The 27,585-nt window shown below is 44.1% G+C and overlaps 1 protein-coding gene across 1 annotated transcript; it reads left to right on the forward strand.

Moving 5' to 3' along the window:
* The first annotated feature begins 2,725 nt into the window (after positions 1-2,725).
* Positions 2,726-25,688, forward strand: dennd6b (DENN/MADD domain containing 6B). Its single transcript, XM_056425434.1, has 19 exons — positions 2,726-2,886; positions 4,862-4,900; positions 7,638-7,717; positions 7,902-7,983; positions 8,576-8,681; positions 8,805-8,884; positions 14,035-14,091; positions 14,272-14,327; positions 14,466-14,588; positions 14,682-14,777; positions 17,462-17,556; positions 18,482-18,547; positions 21,038-21,102; positions 21,359-21,448; positions 21,522-21,575; positions 21,652-21,762; positions 22,747-22,785; positions 25,281-25,355; positions 25,438-25,688. Exons 1-19 carry the CDS (start codon positions 2,743-2,745, stop codon positions 25,573-25,575), a joined length of 1,596 nt encoding a protein of 531 aa, XP_056281409.1. The 5' UTR covers positions 2,726-2,742; the 3' UTR covers positions 25,576-25,688.
* Positions 25,689-27,585: the final 1,897 nt, after the last annotated feature.

A 27,585-nucleotide genomic window follows, 5' to 3' on the forward strand; every position in this document is an offset into this window, starting at 1 on the left:
TCCACCACGAGGACCGGTCCCCACGAGGACCAGGTCCACCACGAGGACCAGGTCCACCACGAGACCAGGTCCCACGAGGACCAGGTCCCACGAGGACCAGGTCCCCACGAGGACCAGGTCCCCACGAGACCAGGTCCCCCACGAGACCAGTCCACCACGAGACCAGGTCCCCCACGAGGACCCGGTCCCCCACGAGGACCAGGTCCACCACGAGGACCCGGTCCCCCACAAGGACCAGGTCCCCCACGAGGACCAGGTCCACCACGAGGACCCGGTCCCCCACGAGGACCAGGTCCACGAGGACCAGGTCCCCCACGAGGACCCGGTCCACCACGAGGACCAGGTCCACCACGAGGACTAGGTCCACCACGAGGACCTGGTCCCCCACGAGGACCCGGTCCACCACGAGGACCAGGTCCACCACGAGGACCAGGTCCCCCACGAGACCAGACCCGGGTCCACGAGGACCAGGTCCCCACGAGACCAGGTCCACGAGGACCAGGTCCCCACGAGGACCCGGTCCCCACGAGACCAGGTCCCCCAGACCAGGTCCCACGAGACCAGGTCCCCCGAGACCAGGTCCCCCACGAGGACCCGGTCCCCCACGAGGACCAGGTCCCCACGACCAGGTCCCCACGAGGACCAGGTCCCCACGAGGACCAGGTCCACCACGAGGACCCGGTCCACCACGAGGACCAGGTCCACCACGAGGACCAGGTCCCCCACGAGGACCCGGTCCCCCACGAGGACCAGGTCCACCACGAGGACCCGGTCCCCCACGAGGACCAGGTCCACCACGAGGACCAGGTCCCCCACGAGGACCAGGTCCCCCACGAGGACCAGGTCCACCACGAGGACCAGGTCCCCCACGAGGACCCGGTCCACCACGAGGACCAGGTCCACCACGAGGACCAGGTCCCCCACGAGGACCAGGTCCACCACGAGGACCAGGTCCCCCACGAGGACCAGGTCCACCACGAGGACCAGGTCCACCACGAGACCAGGTCCCCACGAGACCAGGTCCACCACGAGACCAGGTCCCCCACGAGACCAGGTCCACCACGAGGACCAGGTCCCACGAGACCAGGTCCACCACGAGGACCCAGGTCCACCACGAGACCAGGTCCCACGAGGACCAGGTCCCCCACGAGGACCAGGTCCCCCACGAGGACCAGGTCCACCACGAGGACCAGGTCCACCACGAGGACCAGGTCCCCCACGAGGACCAGGTCCCACGAGGACCAGGTCCACCACGAGGTCCCGGTCCGGTCCCCCACGAGGACCAGGTCCACCACGAGGACCAGGTCCCCCACGAGGACCCGGTCCACCACGAGGACCAGGTCCACCACGAGGACCAGGTCGGACCAGGTCCACCACGAGGACCAGGTCCCCACGAGGACCCAGGTCCACCACGAGACCAGGTCCCCACGAGGACCAGGTCCCCACGAGGACCAGGTCCACCACGAGACCAGGTCCACCACGAGGACCAGGTCCCCACGAGACCAGGTCCACCACGAGACCAGGTCCCCACGAGACCAGGTCCCCCACGAGGACCAGGTCCACCACGAGGACCAGGTCCCCCACGAGGACCAGGTCCACCACGAGGACCAGGTCCCCCACGAGGACCAGGTCCCCCACGAGGACCAGGTCCACCACGAGGACCAGGTCCCCCACGAGGACCAGGTCCACCACGAGGACCAGGTCCCCCACGAGGACCAGGTCCACCACGAGGACCAGGTCCCCCACGAGGACCAGGTCCCCCACGAGGACCAGGTCCACCACGAGGACCAGGTCCCCCACGAGGACCAGGTCCACCACGAGGACCAGGTCCCCCACGAGGACCCGGTCCACCACGAGGACCAGGTCCACCACGAGGACCAGGTCCACCACGAGGACCAGGTCCCCCACGAGGACCAGGTCCACCACGAGGACCAGGTCCACACGAGGACCAGGTCCCCACGAGGACCAGGTCCACCACGAGACCAGGTCCCCACGAGGACCAGGTCCCACGAGGACCAGGTCCCCACGAGACCAGGTCCACCACGAGGACCCGGTGCCCCACGAGGACCCGGTGCCCCACGAGGACCAGGTCCACCACGAGGACCAGGTCCACCACGAGGACCAGGTCCCCCACGAGGACCAGGTCCCCCACGAGGACCAGGTCCCACGAGACCAGGTCCACCACGAGACCCGGTCCACCACGAGGACCAGGTCCACCACGAGGACCAGGTCCCCCACGAGGACCAGGTCCACCACGAGGACCCGGTGCCCCACGAGGACCAGGTCCACCACGAGGACCCGGTCCACCACGAGGACCAGGTCCACCACGAGGACCAGGTCCCCCACGAGGACCCGGTCCACCACGAGGACCCGGTTCCCCACGAGGAGATCCCTCTTTTCTGGAACTATAGGATCATTATTTGTTATTGTTCTTGTATCTTTACTATCTTGCATTTAAAATAAAGATTGCAGTTTAATTCTTACCAAACATTTAAGGAACAACAACACAACAACAACAACACTTTGTTGTTTATTTCAACACAGAACACGAGACCTGTAGCTCTGTGTACACGGTGCAGTGGCAGCTGGCCTCCACCAGAGGGCGCTCGAGGCCCCGCTGCTCCCGGTAGACCACGGTGCAGTGGCAGCTGGCCTCCACCAGAGGGCGCTCGAGGCCCAGCTGCTCCCGGTAGACCTAGTGATGGAGGACCAGAGGATGGAGGCAGCGCTGCTCCGGGCCTGATGGACCCGGTTACCGGCTCCGGTTCTCTCCGCCACAAGGAGGCGGACTGCGGGGACGGCCGGTGCGCGTGGGCGCGCTTCTCCTCGTGGTTGGAGTGCGTGTGTGTCGTGACCTTCGACCTGGAGCTCGGACAGGCCTTAGAGGTGAGGGGGTGTTAGCTTAGCATCATTAGCTCCGTTCATCAAAGGGCTCCGGAGGATGGATATGTATTGCAGGTGAACAGCCGGTGACGCGTCGGTGACGTCAGGTGTTTGTTGTCGTCAGGTGTTTGTTGTCGTCAGGTGTTTGTTCTTGTCAGTTGTTTGTTGTTGTCAGGTGTGTGTTGTTGTTGTCAGGTGTTTGTTGTTGTCAGTTGTTTGTTGTTGTCAGGTGTTTGTTGTTGTTGTCAGGTGTTTGTTGTTGTCAGGTGTTTGTTGTCGTCAGGTGTTTGTTGTTGTCGTCAGGTGTTTGTTGTCGTCAGGTGTTTGTTGTTGTCAGGTGTTTGTTGTTGTCAGGTGTTTGTTGTTGTCGTCAGGTGTTTGTTGTCGTCAGGTGTTTGTTGTTGTTAGGTGTTTGTTTTGTTGTTGTCGTCAGGTGTTTGTTGTCGTCAGGTGTTTGTTGTTGTCAGGTGTTTGTTGTTGTCAGATGTTTGTTGTTGTCGTCAGGTGTTTGTTGTCGTCAGGTGTTTGTTGTTGTTAGGTGTTTGTTGTTGTCGTCAGGTGTTTGTTGTCGTCAGGTGTTTGTTATTGTCAGGTGTTTGTTGTTGTTGTCAGGTGTTTGTTGTTGTCAGGTGTTTGTTGTTGTCGTCAGGAGAACAAGAGGAGAACACGAGGAGACCAAGAGGAGAACACGAGGAGAACAAGAGGAGAACAAGAGGAGAACACGAGGAGAACAAGAGGAGAACACGAGGAGAACAAGAGGAGAACAAGAGGAGAACAAGAGGAGAACACGAGGAGAACAAGAGGAGAACAAGAGGAGAACACGAGGAGAACACGAGGAGACTAAAAGGAGAACACGAGGAGAACACGAGGAGAACAAGAGGAGAACACGAGGAGAACAAGAGGAGAACACGAGGAGAACAAGAGGAGAACACGAGGAGAACAAGATGAGAACACGAGGAGAACACGAGGAGACCAAGAGGAGAACACGAGGAGAACAAGAGGAGAACACGAGGAGAACACGAGGAGAACAAGAGGAGAACAAGAGGAGAACACAAGGAGAACAAGATGAGAACACGAGGAGAACACGAGGAGAACAAGAGGAGAACACGAGGAGAACAAGAGGAGAACAAGAGGAGAACACGAGGAGAACAAGAGGAGAACAAGATGAGAACATGAGGAGAACAAGAGGAGAACAAGAGGAGAACACAAGGAGAACAAGATGAGAACACGAGGAGAACACGAGGAGAACAAGATGAGAACACGAGGAGAACACGAGGAGACCAAGAGGAGAACACGAGGAGAACAAGAGGAGAACACGAGGAGAACAAGAGGAGAACACGAGGAGAACAAGATGAGAACACGAGGAGAACACGAGGAGAACAAGAGGAGAACACGAGGAGAACAAGAGGAGAACACGAGGAGAACAAGATGAGAACACGAGGAGAACACGAGGAGAACAAGAGGAGAACACGAGGAGAACAAGAGGAGAACACGAGGAGAACACGAGGAGAACAAGATGAGAACACGAGGAGAACACGAGGAGACCAAGAGGAGAACACGAGGAGAACAAGAGGAGAACACGAGGAGAACAAGAGGAGAACACGAGGAGAACAAGAGGAGAACAAGAGGAGAACACGAGGAGAACAAGAGGAGAACACGAGGAGAACAAGAGGAGAACACGAGGAGAACAAGAGGAGAACACGAGGAGAACACGAGGAGAACAAGAGGAGAACACGAGGAGAACAAGAGGAGAACACGAGGAGAACACGAGGAGAACAAGAGGAGAACACGAGGAGAACAAGAGGAGAACACGAGGAGAACACGAGGAGAACACGAGGAGAACAATAGGAGTGTTGATTGATCTCTTGTTCCTGATCAATAGGAGTGTTGATTGATCTCTTGTTCCTGATCAATAGGAGTGTTGATTGATCTCTTGTTCCTGATCAATAGGAGGATTGATTGATCTCTTGTGTTCCAGCTGGTGTTTCCTAAGGATGTGAAGCTCACAGAAAAAGAGGTAATTATGTTATTTATTTATGATTATAACTTTAATGTTTCATTTTATTATTTATATGTTTATATTATATTTACGTATGTTAGATTCTATTATTTGTATCTTTTGTATTTTTTATGATTCTATTAATATGTTTAATTACATTTATTTATATATATTATATGTTTTGATTATATTAATATGTTTAATTATATTTATTTATATATATTATATGTTTTGATTATATTAATATGTCTAATATTTATTTATATATATTATATGTTTTGATTATATTAATATGTTTAATTATATTTATTTATATATATTATATGTTTTGATTATATTAATATGTTTAATTATATTTATTTATATATATTATGTTTTGAATATATTAATATGTTTAATTATATTTATTTATATATAATACATGTTTTGAATATATTAATATGTTTAATTATATTTATAAAAAATACATGCTTTGATTATATTAATGTTTAATCATATTTATTTATATTTATTTACGTGTTTTACATATTTGAAATGTTTGTGTTTCATATGTTTGTTTTTATTTATATTTATTTACATGTTCGATATGTTTTCTATGTATTCATTTACATTCATTTATATTTATTCACATGTTTTATGTGTTTGTTTATTTATATTTATTTACACGTTTTATATGTATTTTTTTTATTTTTTATATTTATTTGTATTTATTCACATGTTTTATGTGTTTATTCATGTTTATTTATATTTATTTACATGTTGTATGTGTGTTTATTTTTATTTATTTTTATTTATTCACATGTTTCATGTGTTTATTCTAGGGCTGTCAATCGATTAAAAAAATGTAACTAATTAATCGCACATTGTGAAATTGCGATTAATTAATCGCGATTAATCGCGATTAATTGCAATTAAAAGTTAAAAGTTAAAAGTTCATTCTTTTTAAAGACCAAACTTCACACAGAGCTGTGTTTTCAAAGAGGCTCCTACCTATAAAGTGCCAGCGAGATATTTAATATCGTGGATGATAAATTGTTTCTTCAGTTTCTTCATCAGATTAGTAAAAAAAAAGAAGTATATTGAGACCCCATTGGTCCTGTCATCCTTAACACTGAACAACAGCAGAACCAGTGGCCTTGGTAACTGACTGACATTCAAATATGTCATGTTAACCCTCTGGAGGCTGGGCTCATTTTATACATTTTACAAAAAAATGTCAATTTACCTTTTAAAGGCGTTTGCATATGACACATACCCATGTGTTCTACATCAAACATTCCAGAACAATCTCAGCTCTCTATTCAATGAGGCTCAGTTGCCTGGTGCCATGTTCTCTGCTCTCTGACTGACAGCAGAGAGCAGAGCATCACGTGAGGTGGGAGGTCCTTTGTGATTTACTGAGTGTTCATTGGTTGTTTTTTCGCTAAATGTTGACAGACAAACGGATTGACCAATCACGTTGAAGGTTTCGTGTGACGAGTTCTTTCCGCGCCGCGTCACCCGACACGTCGCCCCTCCGTTCCTCTGTGTATCAGAGGGGGAGACGGGAGGAAGGAGCAGCAGGAGGAAACCCGACTGATTCATCCACGAGTTTAAACTGATTTCTACTCCTTATTTTCGCGGAGAAATAATTGTTTTAAAAACGGAAACAGTGTTAAACCGTACTACCGTGGTTTAAAAAAACAAAAAACAAAAAAAAAAATGGCGTTAATTGCGTTAAAATATTTTTGTGCGTTAACGCGGCCAAATTAATCGCATAGATTAACGCGTTAACGCTGACAGCCCTAGTTTATTCATGTTTATTTATATTTAATTACACATTGTATGTGTGTTTATTTTTATTTATTTGTATTTATTCACATGTTTCATGTGTTTATTCATGTTTATTTATATTTATTTACACGTTGTATTTGTGTTTATTTTTATTTATTTTTATTTATTCACATGTTTTATGAGTTTATTCATGTTTATTTCTATTTATTTACACGTATGTGTGTTTATTTGTATTTATTCACATATTTTATGTGTTTATTCATGTTTATTTATATTTATTTACACGTATGTGTGTTTATTTTTATTTATTCACATGTTTCATGTGTTCATGTTTATTTATATTTATTTACACGTTGTATGTGTGTTTATTTTTATTTATTCACATGTTTCATGTGTTCATGTTTATTTATATTTATTTACACGTATGTGTGTTTATTTTTATTTATTTTTATTTATTCACATGTTTCATGTGTTCATGTTTTTTTATATTTATTTACACGTTGGTATGTGTGTTTATTTTTATTTATTCACATGTTTCATGTGTTCATGTTTATTTATATTTATTTACACATTGTATGTGTGTTTATTTTTATTTATTTTTATTTATTCACATGTTTCATGTGTTCATGTTTATTTATATTTATTTACACGTTGTGTGTTTATTTGTATTTTATTCACATGTTTCATGTGTTCATGTTTATTTATATTTATTTACACGTATGTGTGTTTATTTTTATTTATTTTTATTTATTCACATGTTTCATGTGTTCATGTTTATTTATATTTATTTACACGTTGTGTGTTTATTTTTATTTATTTTTATTTATTCACATGTTTCATGTGTTCATGTTTATTTATATTTATTTACACGTTGTATGTGTGTTTATTTTTATTTATTCACATGTTTCATGTGTTCTCCATTTCCCATATTTATTTACATGAGCTGTGTGTTTAAGGTCACATGTCTGACTTCATTTCCCAGGATGCATTGGGGACACTCAGTTCAGCTTCCGGTTCCGTCAGTCTGTCGGTCGAAGAGGGAGGCCCGCCCACCTGCATCAGGCCTGTTTATTATATTTAGGCCTGTTGTGTGTTTATTTGTATTTATTGATCAGGTTTCATGTGTTCAGGTTTATTTATATTTATTTACACGGCCAATGTGTGTTTATTGATTATTTATTTATTTATTACAAAGCAAGCTTTGAACTCTGGTCAATCATGTTTATTATATTTATTTGCTCCTCAGAGGAGGCGTCCCATTGTGTTTATTGTTATTCTATTTCAGACAGGTGAAGGATGTTTCTGTGAAGAGAGGATACTTCCAGAAGGTCAGCCACCTGTTGACCTGTTAACACGTGGTGTGTGTGTGACCTCACCTGTACGGGGTGTGTGTGTGTGTGTGCTGCAGTCCCTGGTGCTGGTCTCCAGGTTGCCGTACCCTCACCTGTGTGTGTGTGTGTGTGTGCTGCAGTCCCTGGTGCTGGTCTCCAGGTTGCCGTACCCTCACCTGTGTGTGTGTGTGTGTGTGTGTGCTGCAGTCCCTGGTGCTGGTCTCCAGGTTGCCGTACCCTCACCTGTGTGTGTGTGTGTGTGTGTGTGCTGCAGTCCCTGGTGCTGGTCTCCAGGTTGCCGTACCCTCACCTGTGTGTGTGTGTGTGTGTGCTGCAGTCCCTGGTGCTGGTCTCCAGGTTGCCGTACCCTCACCTGTGTGTGTGTGTGTGTGCTGCAGTCCCTGGTGCTGGTCTCCAGGTTGCCGTACCCTCACCTGTGTGTGTGTGTGTGTGTGTGCTGCAGTCCCTGGTGCTGGTCTCCAGGTTGCCGTACCCTCACCTGTGTGTGTGTGTGTGTGTGCTGCAGTCCCTGGTGCTGGTCTCCAGGTTGCCGTACCCTCACCTGTGTGTGTGTGTGTGTGTGCTGCAGTCCCTGGTGCTGGTCTCCAGGTTGCCGTACCCTCACCTGTTCCACTCGCTGCTGCAGATCGTGGCTCCGGAGTTCTTTGAGAAGCTGGCGCCGTGTCTGGAAGCAGGTGATGATGTCATGCTATGTCATCAGCATGGGCCGGTCAGAGGAATGACTCACGATGATGTCATGCTATGTCATCAGCGTGGGCCGGTCAGAGGAATGAATGACGTCTTCCTGTCGTCCTCAGTGTGTAACGGGATCGACCAATGGCCTTCGCCCGCACCTGGACTCACCCTCAACCTGCCTGTGATGGGCGTGGTCTTACAGGTGAGGAGGAGGAAGAGGAGGGGTCATACAGGTGACTTCCAGGGTGCATTTCACTAACAGCCAATCACAGCTTCAGCCTCTGCTTTGTAGTGTTGGGGAATATAATTATATTATTGTGTGTGTCTATGTTTATGTGTGTGTATGTTTATGTGTGTGTATGTTTATGTGTGTGTATGTTTATGTGTATATGTGTGTATATGTTTATGTGTGTGTATGTTTATGTGTGTGTATGTTATATATATGTATATGTATATGTGTGTATATGTTTATGTGTATTTTATATGTATATTTATATGTATATGTTATATGTTTGTGTATATGTATATGTGTGTATATATATATGTGTATATGTTTATGTATGTTTATATGTTTATGTGTATGTATATGTTTTATGTGTGTATGTTTATATATATTTATATATGTATATGTTTATATATGTTATATGTGTATTTATATGTATGTTTATGTGTGTATATATGTGTATATATATATGTGTATATGTTTATGTGTATGTTTATGTGTGTATATGTTTATGTGTGTATATGTGTGTATATGTTTGTGTGTGTATGTTTATGTGTATATGTATAAGTGTGTATATGTTTATGTGTATATGTTTATGTGTGTATATGTATATGTTTGTGTGTGTATATGTATATATGTATATATATTATGTGTATATGTTAATGTGTGTATGTTTATGTGTGTATATGTATATGTGTGTATATGTTTGTGTATATGTTTATGTGTATATGTTTATGTGTATATGTATGTATATATGTGTATATGTTTATATGTATGTTTATGTGTGTATATGTATATGTGTGTATATGTTTGTGTGTGTATGGTTATGTGTGTATATGTATATGTGTGTATATGTATATGTATATGTTTATGTGTGTATATGTTTATGTGTATATGTTTGTGTGTATATGTTTATGTGTATATGTTTATGTGTGTATATGTTTATGTGTGTATATGTTTATGTGTGTATATGTTTATGTGTGTATGTTTGTTTATGTGTATATGTATATATATATGTATATATATGTTTATATGTGTATATGTTATATGTGTATATGTTTATGTATATGTTTATGTGTATATGTGTGTATATGTTTGTGTGTGTATGTGTATGTGTGTATATGTTTATGTGTATATGTTTATGTGTGTATATGTATATGTTTATGTGTATATGTTTATGTGTGTATATGTTTATGTGTGTATGTTTATGTGTATATGTTTATGTGTGTATATGTGAGTATATGTTTATGTGTATATGTTTATGTGTGTATATGTTTATGTGTGTATATGTATATGTTTATGTGTATATGTATATGTATATATATATGTTTATGTTTATGTATGTTTATGTGTGTATATGTTTATGTGTATATGTATATGTGTGTATATGTTTGTGTATATGTTTATGTGTGTATATGTTTATGTGTATATGTTTATGTGTGTATATGTATATGTGTGTATATGTTTATGTGTGTATGTTTATGTGTGTATATGTTTATGTGTGTATATGTTTATGTGTGTATATGTTTATGTGTGTATGTGTGTATATGTTTATGTGTGTATGTTTATGTGTGTATATGTATATATATGTGTATATGTTTATGTGTATATATGTTTATGTGTGTATATGTTTATGTGTATATATTTATATGTGTATATGTTTATGTGTATGTTTATGTGTATATATTTATGTGTATATTTATATGTATATATATGTATATATATATATGTTTATGTGTATATGTATATGTATATATGTTTATGTGTATATGTTTATGTATATGTGTATATGTTATATGTATATGTTTGTGTATATATTTATGTGTATATATATTTATGTGTGTATATGTTTATGTGTATATGTATATGTATATGTATATGTGTATATATGTTTATATGTGTATATGTTTATGTGTGTATATGTTTATGTTTATATGTATATATGTATATATATGTGTATATGTTATATATATGTGTATATGTTTATGTTTGTATATGTATATGTGTGTATATGTTTGTGTGTATATATTTATATGTTTATGTGTGTATATATGTATATATGTGTATATGTTTATGTGTATATGTTTATGTGTATATATGTGTTATATATGTATATATATATATGTGTATATTTATATGTATATATATATGTGTATATATGTATATGTATATTTATATGTATGTATATGTGTATATATATATGTATATGTTATATGTGTGTATATGTATATTTGTGTATATGTTTATGTGTGTATATGTTTATGTGTATATGTTTATATGTATATTTATATGTGTATATATATATATGTGTATATTTATATGTATATGTTTATGTATATATGTTTATGTGTGTATGTTTATGTGTATATATTTATGTGTATATGTATATGTATATATTTATGTGTGTATATTTATGTGTATATATGTGTGTATATGTTTATGTGTATATGTTTATGTGTGTATATGTTTATGTGTGTATATGTTTATGTGTGTATATGTTTATGTGTATATGTTTATGTGTGTATATGTTTGTGTGTATATGTTTATGTGTGTATGTTTATGTGTGTATATGTATATGTGTGTATATGTTTGTGTATATGTTTATGTGTATATGTTTATGTGTATATGTTTATGTGTGTATATGTATATGTGTGTATATGTTTATGTGTGTATATGTTTATGTGTATATGTTTATGTGTGTATATGTATATGTGTGTATATGTTTATGTGTATATGTTTATGTGTGTATATGTTTATGTGTGTATATGTGTGTATATGTTTATGTTTATGTGTATGTTTATGTGTATATGTTTGTGTGTGTATGTTTATGTGTATATGTTTATGTGTGTATATGTTTGTGTGTATATGTTTATGTGTGTATATGTTTATGTGTGTATGTTTATGTGTATATGTTTATGTGTATATGTTTATGTGTATATGTTTATGTGTATATTTATATGTGTATATGTTTATATTTGTATATGTATATATGTATATGTGTGTATATGTATATATGTATATGTGTGTATATGTATATGTATATGTTTATGTGTGTATATGTTTATGTGTGTTTATGTGTGTATATGTTTATGTGTGTATATGTATATGTGTGTATATGTTTGTGTGTGTATGTTTATGTGTGTATATGTATATGTGTGTATATGTTTATGTGTGTATATGTTTGTGTGTGTATGTTTATGTGTATATGTTTGTGTGTGTATGTTTATGTGTGTGTGTGTTTATGTGTGTATATGTTTATTAGGGCTGTGAAACGATTAACATTTTTAATCGGATTAATCACAGGTTTTTGTGGATTAATCATGATTAATCACATATTACCGATATTCTCGGTATATTTTGTGAGAACATAGAGATTTATGACAAAAGACGGATATATACATTTATACATTCTTCTATACAATGGTGCTGCAACTCAGCAGTTATTTAGCAGTTTTCTTCCATATGGAACATTAATACATCTTCATCCTAAACAGAATGTTTAACCCTCCTGTTACCTTTCGGGTCAATTTGACCCCATTCAATGTTTAATGTCGGTGTTCTTTGGGGTCAATTTGACCCCAGGCTGTTTTTCACTGTGTCAAACATATAAGAAATATCAACTTTTTTATTTATTTAAAGGGCTATTTAGGTAGTCAACAAACAAACATAAAGTACCTCACACTTAAACTTGGGAAGCAATATTAATTCTAATAATTTTCTGGAGGTTTTAATTGCTGGGGTCAAATTGACCCCGAGGGTAAAATATGTTAGTAAATGTAAAGGTAACAGGAGGGTTAAACAGAACATGTTTCTCTTGTTTGTCAACCATTAACTCCACCATGATACAATCTAAAGGCCTCTAGTCTTCCTCTAGCAGCTGCTGAGGCAAACTGACTGTGTGGGTTTTCTTCATGAACTGGGCCGTGATGAAAGGGACGGCGGGACACCGCTGCAAAGCTGAAACCTCACCGGCCCGGACAGGTGGACAGATTGACAAGTGACTTTTGTTTTGCTCGGTCCCGATGCGCGCGCACGGAGCTCTGTGGCGCGGGACGGAGATCGATAAGTGTTAACGCAACGCGAAGAGACAGAGATGACATGCTGCTGTGGAGATACGATCAACAACAGACGTTTAGTTTAATAAAAGAACAAAGACGTGCTCTAGAGAACATGTCAGGGGCGGGCCAATCTCTTTAATGTCATGCGATCTACCGACACTACGCCGCGATCGACTGGCAGGTCGCGATCGACGTGTTGAGACCCTGATCTACAGGAAGTAGAAGTCGTAACAAGGTTTCCGGAGGTGAACCTGCGGAAGGATCATTACCGATGAACAGACCGTCTGCATGAGAGCGGACAGAGTTCAGATTGAAGTGGTGCATTGGAAGCTCATTTTGCAAGTGACTTTTTTCCGTCCCGATGTGCGCGCACACGCCGGCATCCGAGCTCTGCGGCGCGCGAGACGGAGATCGGAGTCGTGTTAATGCGACACTAGAGACAGAATGACACGCTGCTGGAGAGACGACCAACAACAGACGGATTGAAGCTCATTCTGCGCATGCGTTAAATGCGTTAAAAAAAATAACTCGTTATAAACCTGTAATTTAATTAACTGAGTTAACGCGTTATTTTTCACAGCACTAATGTTTATGTGTGTATGTTTATGTGTGTGTATATGTTTGTGTGTGTATGTTTATATGTGTTTATGTGTGTGTATGTATGTTTATGTGTGTATATGTTTGTGAACGTGTATATGTTTATGTGTATATATGTTTATGTGTGTATATGTTTGTGTGTGTATGTTTATGTGTATATGTGTTTATGTGTGTGTATGTTTATGTGTGTATATGTTTATGTGTGTTTGTGTGTATATGTTTATGTGTGTTTGTGTGTATATGTTTATGTGTGTTTATGTTTATGTGTGTATATGTTTATGTGTGTTTGTGTGTATGTTTATGTGTGTATATGTTAATATGTGTTTATGTGTGTATATGTTTGTGTGTATATGTTGAGCAACATGAAAAGTGAATTCAACTTTCATAACTTGATTTCTATTTTTTACCAGTTTCATGTTTGTTTGATTTTGAGTGGAAAAAAAAAAATGTTCCTGTTTTCATGAAATGTTTCAGGTTCGGATCCCATCCATCACGGACCCGGCCGGAGGGAGTCCAGTCCGGCAGCAAGAGGTCTGGTCTCAGTACTACAGGGCTCTAGAGGTCTGGTCTCAGGACTACAGGGCTCTAGAGGTCTGGTCTCAGGACTACAGGGCTCTAGAGGTCTGGTCTCAGGACTACAGGGCTCTAGAGGTCTGGTATTGATAATAATAATAATAACGTTAGCATCATGAACTCTGATGTGTTCCTCAGAACCTCCTGCCGGCTCCCACTGTACTGCCCACCCTCCACGAGCTGGACCTCTACAGGTGAGTCTCATATCCAGATACGTGACCGTTGACCTCTACAGGTGAGTCTCATATCCAGATACGTGACCGTTGACCTCTACAGGTGAGTCTCATATCCACGATAGAAACATAATGATCAGGTGACCTTTGACCTCTCAGGTGTTTCCAGTCGGTCCTGGTTCACCTGCAGATGTTCTGGGAGCTGATGTTGCTCGGGGAACCGGTGGTCGTCATGGCGCCGTCTCCCACCGTCTCCTCGGAAACCGTGCTGGCTCTCGTCAGGTGACTGAACAGCCAATAGCAACAGAGCTCCTAGTAGCCAACCAGAGGGCGGTGTTTGTGTTGTTGCCGTGGTAACAGTCTGTCCTCTCGCAGCTCCATCAGTCCTCTGAAGTTCTGCTGCGACTTCCGTCCCTACTTCACCGTCCACGACAGCGAGTTCAGGGAGTACACCACCCGCACCCAGGCCCCGTGAGCACCTGTCTGTCTCACCTGTCTGTGTCTCACCTGTCTCACCTGTCTGTGTCTCACCTGTCGTGTGTCTCACCTGTCTGTGTCTCACCTGTCTGTGTCTCACCTGTCTGTGTCTCACCTGTCGTGTGTCTCACCTGTCTGTGTCTCACCTGTCTGTGTCTCACCTGTCTCACCTGTCTGTGTCTCACCTGTCTGTGTCTCACCTGTCTGTGTCTCACCTGTCTGTGTCTCACCTGTCTCACCTGTCTGTGTCTCACCTGTCTCACCTGTCTGTGTGTCTCACCTGTCTGTGTCTCACCTGTCTGTGTCTCACCTGTCTGTGTCTCACCTGTCGTGTGTCTCACCTGTCTGTGTCTCACCTGTCTGTGTCTCACCTGTCTGTGTCTCACCTGTCGTGTGTCTCACCTGTCTGTGTCTCACCTGTCTGTGTCTCACCTGTCGTGTGTCTCACCTGTCTGTGTCTCACCTGTCGTGTGTCTCACCCGTCTGTGTCTCACCTCACCTGTCTGTGTCTCACCTGTCTGTGTCTCACCTGTCTCACCTGTCTGTGTCTCACCTGTCTGTGTCTCACCTGTCTGTGTCTCACCTGTCTGTGTCTCACCTGTCTGTGTCTCACCTGTCTGTGTCTCACCTGTCTGTGTCTCACCTGTCTGTGTCTCACCTGTCGTGTGTCTCACCTGTCGTGTGTCTCACCTGTCTGTGTCTCACCTGTCTGTGTCTCACCTGTCTGTGTCTCACCTGTCGTGTGTCACACCTGTCTGTGTCTCACCTGTCTGTGTCTCACCTGTCTGTGTCTCACCTGTCTGTGTCTCACCTGTCTGTGTCTCACCTGTCTGTGTCTCACCTGTCTGTGTCTCACCTGTCTGTGTCTCACCTGTCTGTGTCTCACCTGTCTGTGTCTCACCTGTCTGTGTCTCACCTGTCTGTGTCTCACCTGTCTGTGTCTCACCTGTCTGTGTCTCACCTGTCTGTGTCTCACCTGTCTGTGTCTCACCTGTCTGTGTCTCACCTGTCTGTGTCTCACCTGTCTGTGTCTCACCTGTCTGTGTCTCACCTGTCTGTGTCTCACCTGTCTGTGTCTCACCTGTCTGTGTCTCACCTGTCTGTGTCTCACCTGTCTGTGTCTCACCTGTCTGTGTCTCACCTGTCGTGTGTCTCACCTGTCTGTGTCTCACCTGTCTGTGTCTCACCTGTCTGTGTCTCACCTGTCTGTGTCTCACCTGTCGTGTGTCTCACCTGTCTGTGTCTCACCTGTCTGTGTCTCACCTGTCTGTGTCTCACCTGTCTCACCTGTCTGTGTCTCACCTGTCTGTGTCTCACCTGTCTGTGTCTCACCTGTCTGTGTCTCACCTGTCTGTGTCTCACCTGTCTGTGTCTCACCTGTCTGTGTCTCACCTGTCTGTGTCTCACCTGTCGTGTGTGTCTCACCTGTCTGTGTCTCACCTGTCTGTGTCTCACCTGTCTGTGTCTCACCTGTCTGTGTCTCACCTGTCTGTGTCTCACCTGTCTGTGTCTCACCTGTCTGTGTCTCACCTGTCTGTGTCTCACCTGTCTGTGTCTCACCTGTCTGTGTCTCACCTGTCGTGTGTCTCACCTGTCTGTGTCTCACCTGTCTGTGTCTCACCTGTCTGTGTCTCACCTGTCTGTGTCTCACCTGTCTGTGTCTCACCTGTCTGTGTCTCACCTGTCTGTGTCTCACCTGTCTGTGTCTCACCTGTCTGTGTCTCACCTGTCTGTGTCTCACCTGTCTGTGTCTCACCTGTCTGTGTCTCACCTGTCTGTGTCTCACCTGTCTGTGTCTCACCTGTCTGTGTCTCACCTGTCTGTGTCTCACCTGTCTCACCTGTCTGTGTCTCACCTGTCTCACCTGTCTGTGTCTCACCTGTCTGTGTCTCACCTGTCTGTGTCTCACCTGTCTCACCTGTCTGTGTCTCACCTGTCTGTGTCTCACCTGTCTGTGTCTCACCTGTCTGTGTCTCACCTGTCTGTGTCTCACCTGTCTGTGTCTCACCTGTCTGTGTCTCACCTGTCTGTGTCTCACCTGTCTGTGTCTCACCTGTCTGTGTCTCACCTGTCTGTGTCTCACCTGTCTGTCTCACCTGTCTGTGTCTCACCTGTCTGTGTCTCACCTGTCTGTGTCTCACCTGTCTGTGTCTCACCTGTCTGTGTCTCACCTGTCTGTGTCTCACCTGTCTCACCTGTCTGTGTCTCACCTGTCTGTGTCTCACCTGTCTGTGTCTCACCTGTCTGTGTCTCACCTGTCTGTGTCTCACCTGTCTGTGTCTCACCTGTCTGTGTCTCACCTGTCTGTGTCTCACCTGTCTGTGTCTCACCTGTCTGTGTCTCACCCGTCTGTGTCTCACCTGTCTGTCCCACCTGTCTGTCTCACCTGTCTGTCTCACCTGTCTGTGTCTCACCCGTCTGTGTCTCACCCGTCTGTGTCTCCCGTCTGTGTCTCACCCGTCTGTGTCTCCCGTCTGTGTCTCACCTGTCTGTGTCTCACCTGTCTGTGTCTCACCCGTCTGTGTCTCACCTGTCTGTGTCTCACCTGTCTGTCCCACCTGTCTGTCTCACCTGTCTGTCTCACCTGTCTGTGTCTCACCCGTCTGTGTCACACCCGTCTGTGTCTCACCCGTCTGTGTCTCCCGTCTGTGTCTCACCTGTCTGTCTCACCTGTTAAGGCCTAACGTGGTTCTGGGAGTCACCAATCCGTTCTTCATCAAGACGTTTCAGAACTGGCCTCATGTCGTCCGACTGGGAGAAATCAAGATGGCGGGTAAAAGAAGTTATCCTTCTTGTTCTGGTGACGTCATCACGCTGTGGAGGGTGGTGTAATGTGGGTGGTGTAATGAGGGTGGTGTAATGCGGGTGGTGACGTCATCACATTATGGATGGTGGTGTAATGAGGGTGGTGTAATTATGGTGGTGGCATCATCACGGTATGGAGGGTGGTGTAATTAAGGTGGTGACGTCATCACATTATGGATGGTGGTGTAATGAGGGTGGTATAGTGCGGGTGGTGACGTCATCACGTTGTGGAGGGTGGTGTAGTTAGGGTGGTGTAATGAGGTTGGTGTAATGAGGGTGGTGTAATGAGGGTGGTGTAATGAGGGTGGTGACGTCATCACGTTGTGGAGGGTGGTGTAGTTAGGGTGGTGTAATGAGGGTGGTGTAGTGCGAGTGGTGACGTCATAACACTGTGGAGGGTGGTGTAATGAGGGTGGTATAGTGCGGGTGGTGACGTCATCACGTTGTGGAGGGTGGTGTAGTGAGGGTGGTGTAATGAGGGTGGTGACGTCATCACGTTGTGGAGGGTGGTGTAGTTAGGGTGGTGTAATGAGGGTGGTGTAGTGTGGGTGGTGACGTCATCACGTTGTGGAGGGTGGTGTAATGAGGGTGGTGTAGTGCGGGTGGTGACGTCATCACGTTGTGGAGGGTGGTGTAGTTAGGGTGGTGACGTCATCACGTTGTGGAGGGTGGTGTAGTTAGGGTGGTGTAGTTAGGGTGGTGACGTCATCACGTTGTGGAGGGTGGTGTAATGAGGGTGGTGACGTCATCACGTTGTGGAGGGTGGTGTAGTTAGGGTGGTGAAGTTAGGGTGGTGTAATGAGGGTGGTGACGTCATCACGATGTGGGGGTGGTGTAGTTAGGGTGGTGTAATGAGGGGTTCAGACCAGCAGGTGAACTGTGAGTGTATGCAGGTGACCTCCCCAAACAGGTGAAGGTGAAGAAGCTGTCCAAGCTGAAGGCCCTGGACACAAAACCAGGTACCAGCTGCTGAACAGGTGACTGGTGACTGGTTACAGGTGACTGGTGACTGGTTACAGGTGACTGGTGACTGGTTACAGGTGACTGGTTACAGGTGACTGGTGACTGGTTACAGGTGACTGGTTACAGGTGACTGGTGACTGGTTACAGGTGACTGGTTACAGGTGACTGGTGACTGGTTACAGGTGACTGGTTACAGGTGACTGGTGACTGGTTACAGGTGACTGGTTACAGGTGACTGGTTACAGGTGACTGGTTACAGGTGACTGGTTACAGGTGACTGGTGACTGGTTACAGGTGACTGGTTACAGGTGACTGGTGACTGGTTACAGGTGACTGGTTACAGGTGACTGGTGACTGGTTACAGGTGACTGGTTACAGGTGACTGGTTACAGGTGACTGGTTACAGGTGACTGGTTACAGGTGACTGGTTACAGGTGACTGGTGAATGGTTACAGGTGACTGGTTACAGGTGACTGGTGATTGGTTACAGGTGACTGGTTACAGGTGACTGGTTACAGGTGACTGGTTACAGGTGACTGGTTACAGGTGACTGGTGACTGGTTACAGGTGACTGGTTACAGGTGACTGGTTACAGGTGACTGGTTACTGGTGACTGGTTACAGGTGACTGGTTACAGGTGACTGGTTACAGGTGACTGGTGACTGGTGACAGGTGACTGGTTACAGGTGACTGGTTACAGGTGACTGGTTACAGGTGACTGGTGAATGGTTACAGGTGACTGGTTACAGGTGACTGGTTACAGGTGACTGGTTACAGGTGACTGGTTATAGGTGACTGGTTACAGGTGACTGGTTACAGGTGACTGGTGACTGGTTACAGGTGACTGGTTACAGGTGACTGGTGAATGGTTACAGGTGACTGGTTACAGGTGACTGGTGACTGGTTACAGGTGACTGGTTACAGGTGACTGGTGAATGGTTACAGGTGACTGGTTACAGGTGACTGGTGATTGGTTACAGGTGACTGGTTACAGGTGACTGGTTACAGGTGACTGGTGACTGGTTACAGGTGACTGGTTACAGGTGACTGGTGACTGGTTACAGGTGACTGGTTACTGGTGACTGGTTACAGGTGACTGGTTACAGGTGACTGGTTACAGGTGACTGGTTACAGGTGACTGGTGACTGGTTACAGGTGACTGGTTACAGGTGACTGGTGACTGGTTACAGGTGACTGGTTACAGGTGACTGGTTACAGGTGACTGGTTACAGGTGACTGGTTACAGGTGACTGGTTACAGGTGACTGGTGAATGGTTACAGGTGACTGGTTACAGGTGACTGGTTACAGGTGACTGGTTACAGGTGACTGGTTACAGGTGACTGGTGATTGGTTACAGGTGACTGGTTACAGGTGACTGGTTACAGGTGACTGGTGACTGGTTACAGGTGACTGGTTACAGGTGACTGGTGACTGGTTACAGGTGACTGGTTACAGGTGACTGGTTACAGGTTACAGGTGACTGGTTACAGGTGACTGGTTACTGGTGACTGGTTACAGGTGACTGGTTACTGGTGACTGGTTACTGGTGAATGGTTCCAGGTGACTGGTTACAGGTGACTGGTTACAGGTGACTGGTTACAAGTGACTGGTGACTGGTTACTGGTGACTGGTTACAGGTGACTGGTTACAGGTGACTGGTTACAGGTGACTAGTTACTGGTTACAGGTGACTGGTTACAGGTGACTGGTGACTGGTTACAGGTGACTGGTTACAGGTGACTGGTTACAGGTGACTGGTTACTGGTGACTGGTTACAGGTGACTGGTTACAGGTGACTGGTTACTGGTTACAGGTGACTGGTTACAGTTGACTGGTTACTGGTGACTGGTTACTGGTGACTGGTTACAGGTGACTGGTTACAGGTGACTGGTTACAGTTGACTGGTTACTGGTGACTGGTTACAGGTGACTGGTTACTGGTGACTGCTTACAAGTGACTGGTTACTGGTTACAGGTGACTGGTTACAAGTGACTGGTTACTGGTTACAGGTGACTGGTTACTGGTGACTGGTTACAGGTGACTGGTTACAAGTGACTGGTTACTGGTGACTGCTTACAGGTGACTGGTTACAGGTGACTGGTTACTGGTGACTGCTTACAGGTGACTGGTTACAGGTGGCTGGTTACAGGTGACTGGTTACTGGTGACTGGTTACAGGTGACTGGTTACAGGTGACTGGTTACAGGTGACTGGTGAATGGTTACAGGTGACTGGTTACAGGTGACTGGTTACAAGTGACTGGTTACAGGTGACTGGTTACAGGTGACTGGTGACTGGTTACAGGTGACTGGTTACAGGTGACTGGTTACAAGTGACTGGTTACTGGTGACTGGTTACAGGTGACTGGTTACAGGTGACTGGTTACAAGTGACTGGTTACTGGTGACTGGTGACTGGTTACAGGTGACTGGTTACTGGTGACTGGTTATTGATTTTTGATTGATGCGTGGTCACTTCCTTTCTGCAGGGATCTACACGGCGTTCAAGACCTTCCTCCACAAAGACAAGCTGCTTCTGAAGCGCCTGCTGAAGGTGAGGCCTCCTCCCGCTGCATCTCATTGGCCGAGGGCTATCGTGACGACTCTGACCCGTCTCATTGGCCGAGGGCCATCGTGACGACTCTGACCCGTCTCATTGGCCGAGGGCCATCGTGACGACTCTGACCCGTCTCATTGGCCGAGGGCTATCGTGACGACTCTGACCCGTCTCATTGGCCGAGGGCCATCGTGACGACTCTGACCCGTCTCATTGGCCGAGGGCCATCGTGACGACTCTGACCCGTCTCCAGGGGATCCAGAGGAAGAGGCCGTCCGAGGTGCAGAGCGCCATCTTGAGGCGCCACCTGTTGGAGCTCACGCAGAGCTTCATCATCCCGCTGGTGAGCAGCCACGCCCCCTCGTCGGCCTCGTCATCGTTCGTCTTGTCGGACTAACGCTCTGTGTTGTCGTCAGGAGCGCTACATGGCGAGCCTGATGCCGCTGCAGAGGTCGGTGACGGCGTGGAAGGTAAACAGGAAGTGGGTCGTAGGGGATGACCTCCCGGCGATGTCGTCGGCTGCTTCATGTGTGTGTGTGTGTTCAGACTCCTCCTCAGATCCGACCCTTCAGTCAGGACGAGTTCATGTCCTCCCTGGACCACGCCGGGCCTCAGCTGACCTCGGTGCTCAAAGGTGATTGGATGGGACTGTACAGGTGAGTCCCTCAGGTGTTGAACATCTTCCTTCGTTAAGACATTGTCCTTCAGAATAAAGTTGTAACTTTCAGAATAAACTTCTGGACTTCATCTGGCTCACTGTAAACAGGATCCCTGTCAACATCTGGATCACTGTAAACATCTGGATCACTGTAAACAGGATCCCTGTAAACAGGATCCCTGTCAACATCTGGATCACTGTAAACATCTGGATCACTGTAAACATCTGGATCCCTGTAAACATCTGGATCACTGTAAACACCTGGATCCCTGTAAACATCTGGGTCACTGTAAACATCTGGGTCACTGTAAACATCTGGATCCCTGTAAACATCTGGATCACTGTAAACATCTGGATCCGTCAACATTATCCCTGTAAACATCTGGATCACTGTAAACATCTGGGTCACTGTAAACATCTGGATCCCTGTCAACATCTCGATCCCTGTAAACATCTGGGTCACTGTAAACATCTGGATCCCTGTCAACATTATCACTATAAACATCTGGGTCACTGTAAACATCTCGATCCCTGTAAACATCTGGGTCACTGTAAACATCTGGATCACTGTAAACATTATGACTGTAAACATCTGGGTCACTGTAAACATCTGGGTCACTGTAAACATCTGGATCACTGTAAACAGGATCCCTGTAAACATCTGGATCACTGTAAACATCTGGATCACTGTAAACATCTGGGTCACTGTAAACATTATCACTGTAAACATCTGGGTCACTGTAAACATCTGGATCACTGTAAACATCTGGGTCACTGTAAACATCTGGATCCCTGTAAACATCTGGATCACTGTAAACATCTGGATCACTGTAAACAGGATCCCTGTAAACATTATCACTGTAAACATCTGGGTCACTGTAAACATCTGGATCACTGTAAACATTATCACTGTAAACATCTGGTTCTTTTGAAGGAGGTCTGGATCACTGTAAACATTATCACTGTAAACATCTGGTTCGCAGAAACTGGAGAGTCTTCACCTGGAGGTCATCTGTGATGCTGTGAGTTGTATCACTGACATCTGGACCACTGACATGTATCACTGACACCTGGATCACTGACATCTGGACCACTGACATGTATCACTGACACCTGGATCACTGACATCTGGACCACTGACATGTATCACTGACACCTGGATCACTGACATGTATCACTGACATCTGGACCACTGACATGTATCACTGACATCTGGATCACTGACATGTATCACTGACATCTGGACCACTGACATGTATCACTGACATCTGGATCACTGACATGTATCACTGACATCTGGACCACTGACATGTATCACTGACACCTGGATCACTGACATGTATCACTGACATATGTATCACTGACATGTATCACTGACACCTGGATCACTGACATGTATCACTGACATATGTATCACTGACATGTATCGCTGACATATGTATCACTGACATGTATCGCTGACATATGTATCACTGACATGTATCGCTGACATATGTATCACTGACATGTATCACTGACATATGTATCACTGACATATGTATCGCTGACATATGTATCACTGACATGTATCACTGACATGTATCACTGACATATGTATCACTGACATGTATCGCTGACATATGTATCGCTGACATATGTATCACTGACATATGTATCACTGACATGTGTATCACTGACATATGTATCGCTGACATATGTATCGCTGACATGTATCACTGACATGTATCGCTGACATATGTATCACTGACATATGTATCACTGACATGTGTATCACTGACATATGTATCGCTGACATATGTATCACTGACATGTATCGCTGACATATGTATCACTGACATATGTATCACTGACATGTGTATCACTGACATATGTATCGCTGACATGTATCACTGACATGTATCGCTGACATATGTATCACTGACATGTATCGCTGACATATGTATCACTGACATATGTATCACTGACATATGTATCGCTGACATATGTATCACTGACATGTATCGCTGACATATGTATCACTGACATGTGTATCACTGACATATGTATCACTGACATGTATCGCTGACATATGTATCACTGACATGTGTATCACTGACATATGTATCACTGACATGTGTATCACTGACATATGTATCACTGACATGTATCGCTGACATATGTATCACTGACATGTGTATCACTGACATATGTATCGCTGACATATGTATCACTGACATGTATCGCTGACATATGTATCACTGACATATGTATCGCTGACATGTGTATCACTGACATGTATCACTGACATATGTATCACTGACATATGTATCGCTGACATATGTATCGCTGACATGTGTATCACTGACATGTATCACTGACATATGTATCACTGACATGTATCACTGACATATGTATCACTGACATATGTATCGCTGACATGTATCACTGACATATGTATCACTGACATGTATCACTGACATATGTATCACTGACATGTATCGCTGACATATGTATCGCTGACATATGTATCGCTGACATGTGTATCACTGACATATGTATCACTGACATATGTATCGCTGACATGTGTATCACTGACATATGTATCGCTGACATATGTGTCGCTGACATATGTATCACTGACATATGTATCGCTGACATGTGTATCACTGACATGTATCGCTGACATATGTGTCGCTGACATATGTATCACTGACATATGTATCACTGACATATGTATCACTGACATATGTATCGCTGACATGTGTATCACTGACATATGTATCGCTGACATGTGTATCACTGACATGTATCACTGACATATGTATCACTGACACATGTATCACTGACATATGTATCACTGACATATGTATCACTGACATATGTATCGCTGACATGTGTATCACTGACATGTATCACTGACATATGTATCGCTGACATATGTATCGCTGACATATGTATCGCTGACATGTGTATCACTGACATGTATCACTGACATGTGTATCGCTGACATGTGTATCACTGACATATGTATCGCTGACATGTGTATCACTGACATGTATCACTGACATATGTATCACTGACACATGTATCACTGACATATGTATCGCTGACATATGTATCGCTGACATGTGTATCACTGACATGTATCACTGACATATGTATCGCTGACATATGTATCGCTGACATATGTATCGCTGACATGTGTATCACTGACATATGTATCGCTGACATATGTATCGCTGACATATGTATCGCTGACATGTGTATCACTGACATATGTATCGCTGACATATGTATCGCTGACATGTGTATCACTGACATGTATCACTGACATATGTATCGCTGACATATGTATCGCTGACATGTGTATCACTGACATATGTATCACTGACATATGTATCGCTGACATGTGTATCACTGACATGTATCACTGACATATGTATCGCTGACATATGTATCGCTGACATGTGTATCACTGACACCTGTATCACTGACATCTGAACATCTGGACCGTGTCCCCTGGCTCCGCCCCCTCTAGGACCTGGTGGGTTGGACTCGAGACAAGTCTGAGGTGGAACTCGTGGACTTGATCCTGAAGCTGAGAGAGAAGCTGGTGAGTCCTGAATCCTTTGTTCTCTTCTGGGACACGTTGTCCCTGAACTCTTCCTCACTGACGTCTCCTCCTCTTCCTCCAGGTGAAAGCTCGTCGGCAGCGTCTGCAGCTGAAGGACGGAGTCCTGCAGCAGCTGGAGGTCTTCATGGAGTCCGTCAGCAGCTCGCTGCCCCCAGACCTGCAGGCGCTGCTGAGCACACCGAGTACTCAGAGTACTTAGTGTGTACTCAGAGTACTCAGTGTGTACTCAGAGTACTCTGAACACTTAGTGTGTACTCTGTACTCTGAGTACTCTCATCTTACCTTTCATTATAAAATCTCCACCAAACTAAATATTTGACTCGTTCAATTTGTTTCAATGTGAATCTTCTGCTCTTTCCTTCCTTTGATGTGTTGTTTATAATTAGTTGGAATGCTCCAGCAGTCCAACTCTTGTTCTTGTCTTCTTTATTAGTTGGAATGCTTCAGCAGTCCAACTCTTGTTCTTGTAATCTTTATTAGTTGGAATGCTTCAGCAGTCCAACTCTTGTTCTTGTCATCTTTATTAGTTGGAATGCTTCAGCAGTCCAACTCTTGTTCTTGTCATCTTTATTAGTTGGAATGCTTCAGCAGTCCAACTCTTGTTCTTGTCTTCTTTATTTAAACTTTTTATTCTATTTCTTCCGTACCTTTTTCGTCCCTCTTCTTCTCCTTCATATATTCAGCTATTTAAACAATTCAAATATTAAACAATTCAGCTTCTTCAGGATTAGATTGGAATGACTTTTCATATTTCAAATGTTTCAAATTTTTGTATATTTAAATACTTTTATGCTATTTTTAATTCATCAGTTCCTATGGAGAAAATCTTCAACTTTAGAAAGCTTACAGTATCTTCATATTTTCAGCAAATTCAGCAATTACATTTTTTAAATGTTCAGATAGCCTTCAGCTATTACTCTATATTTTCAAATATTTTTTATCTTCTCAAATTTTCTAATTATAAATTTTTTTATGGAATAAATAATGAATGGGATCCAATGAGGGAAATCTTCAAATCCGCTTCAACTTGTTCAACTTTAAAAGCTTACAATATCAGCATACATTCAGCTAAATACACAATTCCACCTTTAAAATGTTGACAAAAGTGTTAGCTATAACTTTATAATTCAGCTTCTTTTCATATCTCGTATAGTTATTTAATTGTTACAATTTTAGTTTTATGTGCTTTTCCGCTCCTCCTGGACTTTACAATGGGTGTGTGTGGGGGACCTTAGAGCTGTGACGTCGTCGCTAGAGTGCAGCGGTGCTTCAGAATCTTGCGAAAAAAAGATTTGTATATCGTCACTACGGCCACAATTATTACTCTTTCGGCATTATTTTTTGATAAAGTAGTAGGGAATCTTGTGCTTGTCGTAGACATGTGACTGGAATCCAACAGTTTCCCAGATTTTTCTAGAGAAGCCTTAACGAGGGGAGAAGTCCGGCTTTCTCCTCAGTCATCTCCATTGAAAACCTGACGACATTTTAACTTTTTTTAAGGAAACAGGAACATTTTCTGAACTGCGATTAAACTCTCATTTCTTAACCTAAAAAATATTTAAGGACATGTAAACGTTCACACAAGCCTTGAGTATCTCCTAATGTAGACGTCTTTTGGATCAGAGTTATAGTTCTATGTCAAATCCAAATGTTCTGACAGGTTTCTTCATCAGATTCTGTGCTGTCTGTTTCTCACTCACACAGGTGTTTCACGTTAGGCTAATCAGTGGCGGATCTCAGTCTTGTTTATCATACATGTTGACCCCCCCCCCCTCACACACACACACACACACACACACACACACACAGACTAACGTTTGTGTGCGTGTGTGGCCGCGTGCGCGTGTGTCTTTAAATGGAGAGATAGAGGAGAAACAGCATTTGAGTTTCTCAGGTCACATTTAACCCACAAACATAACAAACATATCTGCGCGTTCGGCTCAATCTTTCCTCTCTATTGATTCTACTATTTTGGTGATTTGATCATGTTTTTTTTGACAGGGTTTAACAAATGCTTTTGTAGAAAATCCACTCAGTGTTTAGATCGTCTATCCTTCACGCTGGTTTCTCCCTCTTTCTTTATTTATCTTCCTCCTTCTGACTCTCAATTTATTTCTCTCTCTCGATCTCACGTCTGACTTTTCCTCCTCTCTCTTATTTCTTGGTTTGTGATTCATATCTTTGAATATTTAGAAGATAAAGTTTTGCT

This window comes from Pseudoliparis swirei, chromosome 10 (genome assembly GCF_029220125.1).
Source record: "Pseudoliparis swirei isolate HS2019 ecotype Mariana Trench chromosome 10, NWPU_hadal_v1, whole genome shotgun sequence".
Classification (NCBI taxonomy): domain Eukaryota; kingdom Metazoa; phylum Chordata; class Actinopteri; order Perciformes; family Liparidae; genus Pseudoliparis; species Pseudoliparis swirei.

Coding starts and splice junctions, on each gene's coding strand:
- dennd6b (XM_056425434.1), top strand. CDS start 2,743: ATGGACCCGGTTACCGGCTCCGGTTCTCTCCGCCACAAGGAGGCGGAC. Junction 7,718..7,901: donor GGCCCGCCCACCTGCATCAG/GCCTGTTTATTA, acceptor TTTGCTCCTCAG/AGGAGGCGTCCCATTGTGTT. Junction 8,682..8,804: donor GGCGCCGTGTCTGGAAGCAG/GTGATGATGTCA, acceptor TGTCGTCCTCAG/TGTGTAACGGGATCGACCAA.